Below are 7,403 nucleotides of genomic sequence, written 5' to 3'. Positions count from 1 at the left end.
GGAGTCCAAGAATCCTCTCCTAGTGCAGCCCTGGGAGTTGATATCTATACCTGGATGCCAACATGACTTAAACGTTGATCTTAGGGACACATGCCCCCTTTAGTCTGCATGTGGAACTCCTTTTGATGTTAGGCCAGGTCTACACTACCGCGGTAGTTCGACAGCTGGCAATCGAAGTTCCGGGTTCGATTTATCGCGTCTGGTCTGGACGCGATAAATCGATCCCGGAAGCGCTCGCCGTCGACTGCGGTACTCCAGCTCGGCGAGAGGAGTACCGCGGAGTCGACGGGGAGCCTGCCTGCCGCGTGTGGACCGCGTCTGAACCGCGGTAAGTTCGAACTAAGGTATGTCGACTTCAGCTACGTTATTCACGTAGCTGAAGTTGCGTATCTTAGTTCGAATTTGGGGGTTAGTGTAGACCAGGCCTTAGTGCGGTTGGGGGCAAAATGTGTCCCCCTTGGATTTCTAAAGTATTCAAATTAGCTTGTCCCCGTTTGATAGCTGTCTTTCAAATTCACAGCTATACTTCTAAGACTGACACGGCTGCATTTGAAGCATTTATTGCTAATGGCAGTATAGTATCATAGCTCCCATCCTCCATTTCCCCCCTCCCCTCTTGATGTCCTCTTCACTCACAAAAACTTATACCATGGTGACTGTGCTATTAACCAACCTCCCCTCCCCCCAAAAATACCCATGTCCAACACCCCTCTGCAGCTCCTCAACTCTTCTAGCCCAAGAGGTTGATACAGAACAGCTCAAGTCACTCCCTTTAGGGGTAGTGTACCAATTGAAATCTTGAACTTGGATCTCCCGTTTCATCCGGGCACTCACTGTTTTGACTGGGCTGTTCTGTAGACATTTGGTGAAGGATATGGTATAGTCATGAGTGAGTTTGTTTGTTTGGGTTTTTTGGTAAAAGAAACAAACTTAAAAGTCAGTAGTTGATGAACCATTATTCCAAGCTTCACTCGTGCTTGATATGTGAGCTCTGGAGAGAAACTTTAAAGATGCCTTTGAAGTAAAACACACATATTAAAAATAAAGTAGGAGATAGGATCATGTTTTTCCCATGAAAAATGGTGTAAAATGTACAGCGAATCTCAGAACAGATGGTGATGAGGCTGAGAACATACATGTTTCTTTATTTCTGTACTGGGGGGAGGGATAGCTCAGTGGTTTGAGCATTTGGCTTGCTAAACCCAGGGTCGTGAGTTCAGTCCTTGATGGGGCCACTTAGGGATCTTGGGCAAAAATCAGTACTTGGTCCTGCTAGTGAAGGCAGGTATATCTATATATATTTTATGAAGGAAAATGATGGGAATGGCCGGAATGTTCTGTTAGTGTATTTGGTATAATGTAGTTAGTCACTAAAGAATTAAAATAAAAAAATATATAAGGAAAGAAAAAGTAAATACAATGCAGTAGAATCTCACTAATTCACGCTGAAGTCTGAGAGGCAGACAGTATTATTACTTGATTTTTTTAATTGGCCAGCAAGGGTCTTTTCTGCCAGCAGTGGGCCAGATTAGTCTTACTCACACTGAGTAGCATTTATTGCATTGTTGTTGTTGATTCTTTATTTGCATAGTGGTAGTACCTAGGGGTCCCAGTCATGGATCTAGGTTTCATTTTGCCAGGTGATGTACAAAGATATAACCAAAAGATGGTCCCTTACTTGAAGAGCTTCAATGGGATGACTTGTGGAGTAAGGTACTATTCAAGTATGGGTGACAGGATCTAGCCCTTCGAGATCAATTGGAAACCTTCTCCCATTGATTTCAGTGGGGCAGTATCAGGTCTTAAGTGAACAAAGACTATAAAAAAGCAAGACTAATGCATCACAAAATGTACTTTGCTCATTTATTTAGACAATTATAATGTATTTTAATTATTAATGATAATACATCAATATGTACTAATAACTGTACAATACTGTAGTATATTTGTCAATATATATAACCAATATGAGCCCTCACTAGAGTACTCAGCTATTAAATCTTTGCTCAGAGATGGTGAGACCATCAATTAATTTTGTTGTGTGTGGATTAGTGAGGTCCGGTTACATTCCCTTTTCAGGACTTAGTGTTTTTATTGAATTTTATTTAGAAGTGAAGATCGCAAACTTTTAATATTTGATACCGTAATATTGTTTGTACATCTGCTTCCTGTTTCCATTTACCAAAGCAGGCAGCAGATCGTTAGCGGGTGTAATCTGTCAGTTGGAGATTTATCAATTTATATTAGTGAAGGATCTGTCCCCAGGACGTCAGTTGTGTATAAACAAACAAACTGAAATAAATATTTATCTGTATAAAAATGAAGAAAGCAGTCATTTAGAACTCTGACACATAGAGTAGCCTCTAGCAGAATACAAAAAGTGTGTATTGCGACTGTGACCAATGGCACACAGTTGAGAGATTTAATGAAATCTGTATGCATTTCTAATTCATTAATATACTTACAGTAGTTTCATGTGATTTATATAAATTTAAAGGAGTCCAGTTACATGAGGAATCCACTGACCTTTAAAAAATCTGTTTATTGCAATTTTCCAATAAATCACTGTTCATACGGGGGGGGGGAATAAAATTTCATTTTGAGTGACAGTGTGCAGACACAGACAGTCTATATTTCTTCTCTTTCTTAGCTGTCTTCTGTTATTGCTTCAGAGCAATCCTTATTTCTCCCTTAATATTGGAAGTGCATAGGAAAACGCTGGTGTGACTGTAAAAACAAAAGCCAAAGGCAGTGCTCAGTTTATAAAACAAACAATTTGTAAGTAGTTGACAAGAGGGGTTTGCTTACATCTCGTTGAAAAATGCAATACAAAGTTCATATGAATTTTCAGGGCTTTGTTTTTTGTATGTGTAAAGTAAAGAGGGAGTTAAAGACTCCGGCTGCAGCTTCCAAGTTTACACAAATCCCTGTGTGGGCAGTCAATCCATGCTCCTGTCTCAGGAATCCACTCCAGCTTGGGATCCTTGCTGCCCTTTTGTTGTCCTCCCCACGAGGTGATCAATTGAGGTCTATGTGGTGACAGAACCAGTTTGTAACAGGCTTGTCTTTCACATTCTCCTCTCAGGCTTGCTGGCAGACTCGTCTGAGGATCTGACAGAGGCGAAGCACAGGACTATAATTGAAATAAGAAAAGAAAAAGAAACAGAAGAACACAGGCAAATCAGAATCACTACTCTCCTGCAGCAATGGGTTGGCTGGAAGAATCAAACTGGCAGCTTCACATTTCCTTGATCGTGCTACTTTCCATGCACACCAAGGGTAAGAAGAAAAAGTGTTCTACAATGTAATTATGACAGGGTGGTGAGCTGAAAGATAACAGCTAACTGTTCAATTTTATTATGAAAGGAAAAGTTTAGCATGGGGAATCGCAGCTTAAGAATTTCCAAACCATGGTGCAGTCTGTGAAAGTACAGTATTTTAACTGCCTGTATGGCATATGTAAGTAGTATGTCTGAATTGGAATCAGAATTTCAAAGGGTAGTTACAGAGAGATACAGTAGTTACAGAGAGGTACAATAGAAGTTTTTTATTGAGACTGCAATTGTCTAAATTACTTTCTAATCTGATTTAGACCTGAATATGCAATTGATGCTCTCAATAGACAGTTTGTAGAATCAACCAACATGTTTAGGGATGCAGTACATATCCGCTCCAAGTGATGTTTTCTGTTAGAGTTTTGATGCAATATATGAGAAATTTGTTGCTCAGGTAGAAAGAAAGATTTTTTTTCTAACAAATGCATTAAATTGAAACAGGTAAAGATTACTAATTATAGAGTTATATAGTTTTATCTTTGAACATTTCATAATGTTAAGAGGCTGTTCCTTAACTTCACTCATTTTAAGGATTTATCAATAAACAAGGATTAGGAAACATATTTTGCTTGTTCAATAATATGGACTGATAGATTTCATACTTCACTTTTAAAAGGCAAAAATGAAGAATATGGCTAATTATAATAGTGCAGTATTTACTAGTCAGAAAGCGCAATAAGCAGAGGTTGTAATAAGGAAGAATTGTGAATGACTGACAGCAGAGACACAATAGCATTATACATTGTCGAGTGTGTGATAAGGAAGCTACATGAAATTCACGTGTTTACAATACCACTGTATGAAAGCAAGTGCAATAATTGAGAAAATATTTTTAATAGCAGATAAATGTGCTTAAAGTAATTTGTTTTATACACATACTGTCGTTCCTTATAAATGTTATGCCAGCTTTCAAAGACTTTTTTTGAAGTAGTACACTTTCAGAAAAGATGGCAAAAGGTCCTTTTCCTTTGGTTGGTTGTTTTCACCTTGCGGCAGTTAGCTAGCAAGCGGACTATCGCATCTAAAAAGAAAAATAAATATTCACAACAAGGAAGGTTTTTCTCTCTCCCCATATATTAGTCATTTCTGTTTATTAAACATTTAAACTTTCTGTGACTCACCTACAATCCTTCAGTACTGGACATGTGGTTTGTTTTTGGGGATTTTTTGTTTGGTGGGGTTTTTTGGGGGGGGTTTTCCGGTGCTTTAGGGAATCTTACTCTGGCTCCCTAATAGGACATGATACAGTTAAATCTAATGGCCAGAAGAAACAGCAGTAGTACCTTTGTATAGTCAATTTGCTCTCAAAGATTTAATGTGTGGCAAGAAGGTAGTAGTCAGTAGGAGAAAATTAACTTCATGAGTCTGCTCTGTGCCCTTATTCTTTATCTCTGATGAACTCTTGGGAAAAGAAAGGGTTCTTGGGTTACCTGAAAAGTATAGGAGTTTTGTTTAAAAAAAAAAAAAAAAAAAAAAAAGCATTTAAATTTGCTGAAGCAACCTCTAATAGGTTTTGGATACATGGACCATATTTCAGGGCCAGATCCTTGGCCTTTTTATAAAAGACACACAGAATCTTAATGGTTTGATGGACTCTCAAGGAAGACACATATTCTGAGATACAGGCATCTGTACGGGCATGGACTGATTGATAGAGGAAACTTGCAGTGGATTGGTGAAAGATATGCACACCATTTTTCAGCCATAAGAGTCCCAGTTTGCTTGTCTTATTAGGGCATTTCAAATGGATAAAAATGAATCAAAAAGAAAATAATCTAGAATTATTCATCTTATTGACAGCATAATTACAATGGACTTAAATTTCAGCAAGGGTGGTTTAGCTTGGACATTAGGAAAAACTTCCTAACTGTCAGGGTGGTTAAGCACTGAAATAAATTGCCTAGGGAGGTTGTGGAATCTCCATCATTAGAGATTTTTAAGGCAGGTTATACAAACACCTGTCGTGGATGGTTTAGATAATATTTAATCCTGCCATGAGTGCAGGGGACTGGACTAGTAGACCTCTCGAGGTTCTTTGCAGTCCTATGATTCGATGTTATTGGCAGAAGACCACCTCATACCATATCACAAACACAACTATTTATGAATCCATGTGTTACATTTGGAACATTGTCTCCACATCTTGCCAGATAAGGGTCAAATCCTGTCTTGACTGGTGATGCCTACACAATGTTTGTAGTGACTAGTAACCAGCAGCATGCTTAGCTTGGGGCATCTTGCTGTCTCAGGCCAGGTTGTTTTTGGAGGACTGTTTGGCTGTTACCTTTCCTCTGAGCAAGAGCAGCATGCCCTCAGGTATCTTTATCAGTCAGTGCTCATGCTCATTACAGCAAGTTCACTCACCTACTCAACTTCTAACCACAAGCCTATTTAATAGTCCAACAAGCCATGCCTCAGTTAGACCTTGGTGCATACTGTACTTCATATAGCATAGGTGCTGCCACGTTCTTGCATATTGTGATGGCCTGGGGCCTGTTGTTCGTGTGTTGCAATGCCTTCCTCCTCTCTTTATTGCTTGTATACTTGTGCAACCAAGGTTTAGACTGTATTGCAGCGTCTTTTTATTATTTAAATATTGTACTGTCTCTGCCCAAAATATTCGTACCTGGGTGCCTGTAAGTTAGGCTCCTTAATAGAAATGTAATCACCTAGACAAGTGATCTTATTTCCAACTGTGCTGAGCACCCACAAATTCCACATAGTCAATGAGAGCTGTTTTTCCTCTTTGAAAATCAGCTGATTTCTCTTTAGGTGTCTAAATATGGATTTAAGAGTTTAACTTCAGGCTCCCAGGAGTGAAAATTTGCCCTCTGCCTTTAAATATGGAAGCAGAGACTACTGCAGCAATGAAAAGGATCTGTTCTGTAGGTTGGGATCTGTCCCCAGATCTTTAACAAATTGAAAAGATGACACGCTAGTTGACAACTGAAGTTGTGAAAAATACATCCTCAGGGTAGTTTATGGGGAAATATACTTTAAAGAAGTGTATAGAAGTAGGGCATGTACAATAAAGATTATACTTTTATTTTGTATTGCAGTAGCTCCGGTCTTGCATCAGGGACCTGTTGTGCTAGGCACTGTACAACCACAGAACAATCTAAAAGTAGCTCTACATTTCAGTCGGAAGGGTGATTGCAGCTCTCATAGGCATCACTAGCTTTAATTTACCTGGTGGGCTAACAATATTAGTGAAGACCTGGCTGCATGGACCCTGGCATGGGCTGGGAACATGAGTATGTACCCAGGGTTCTGATTGGACTTGCAGAGCCTGTGCCGCCATGTCTTCACTGCTATTTGTAGCTGGGCTAGCTAAATTAACACTAGCATGAGAGTTTGCTTATGTGAGCTGCAGCACCCCTCCATTTGCAGCAGACACATAGCCTAAGTAAAAAACAATTCTGCATCTAGATAGTACAGAGTTCTTCCCTGCCAGGTATTTCCCGAGGTTTGGTCCAGTCTAATTCAAAACATCTCAAGAGATGGTGCTTCCACACTACTTCCCTTGGACGATTATTCTGTACTCTAATAGGTGTCAATATTAGGAAGCTAGTCTGATTTGGGGCCAAATTTTGCCCACTTTTGCTAATTTCAGAAGCAGTTGTGCCATGAATCTAATAGCAGACTTTGTCCCATTGGGCTTGCTTGCTTGCTTATTTATTTATTTGCTGTAGAGGGACAAAAGGCCATCTTGAATTGGAGAGCAAAGCGGCTCATCAACTCAAATTGCCAAACTTATTTTCTGGAATTTGTACTGTGTGCTACTTACAATTTAAAATTTTGAGAAAAATCTTTCATAGAAATATTTGAGAGAACGTTTAAACCTCAGGAGTCTGCTTTGGCAAGAATTTTTCACTTTTCAGAAAGAGGCTTAGGAAATGCATTTGGTGGTTGAAAATTCAAGAATGTAAAACAAGTGCACAGCTGGTCTAATTGGACACCAAGAAGAGAAAATGCTGACTGAGCTGTATAAAGGGAAGTAAAGGGTTGTGCTGTAAAGGGGAAAATGATGACAAGTCCTTGAAACAGCTTAGTCTTTTAGGAAAAGTG

The 7,403-nt window shown here is 39.3% G+C and overlaps 1 protein-coding gene across 1 annotated transcript in view; it reads left to right on the top strand.

Annotated features, from left to right (window-relative positions):
* The first annotated feature begins 3,206 nt into the window (after nt 1-3,206).
* BMPR1B (bone morphogenetic protein receptor type 1B) overlaps nt 3,207-7,403 on the top strand; it is a 105,625-nt gene continuing 101,428 nt past the window's right edge. The window contains exon 1 of the mRNA XM_065404550.1: nt 3,207-3,279. Coding sequence (XP_065260622.1) covers nt 3,207-3,279 — 73 coding nt within the window. The remainder of the gene's footprint in view (nt 3,280-7,403) is intronic.

The sequence above is a fragment of the Emys orbicularis genome, chromosome 5 (genome assembly GCF_028017835.1).
Source record: "Emys orbicularis isolate rEmyOrb1 chromosome 5, rEmyOrb1.hap1, whole genome shotgun sequence".
Taxonomy (NCBI): domain Eukaryota; kingdom Metazoa; phylum Chordata; order Testudines; family Emydidae; genus Emys; species Emys orbicularis.
Note: the sequence above shows the minus strand (reverse complement) of the source record. Positions and strands in the feature narration are given on the sequence as shown.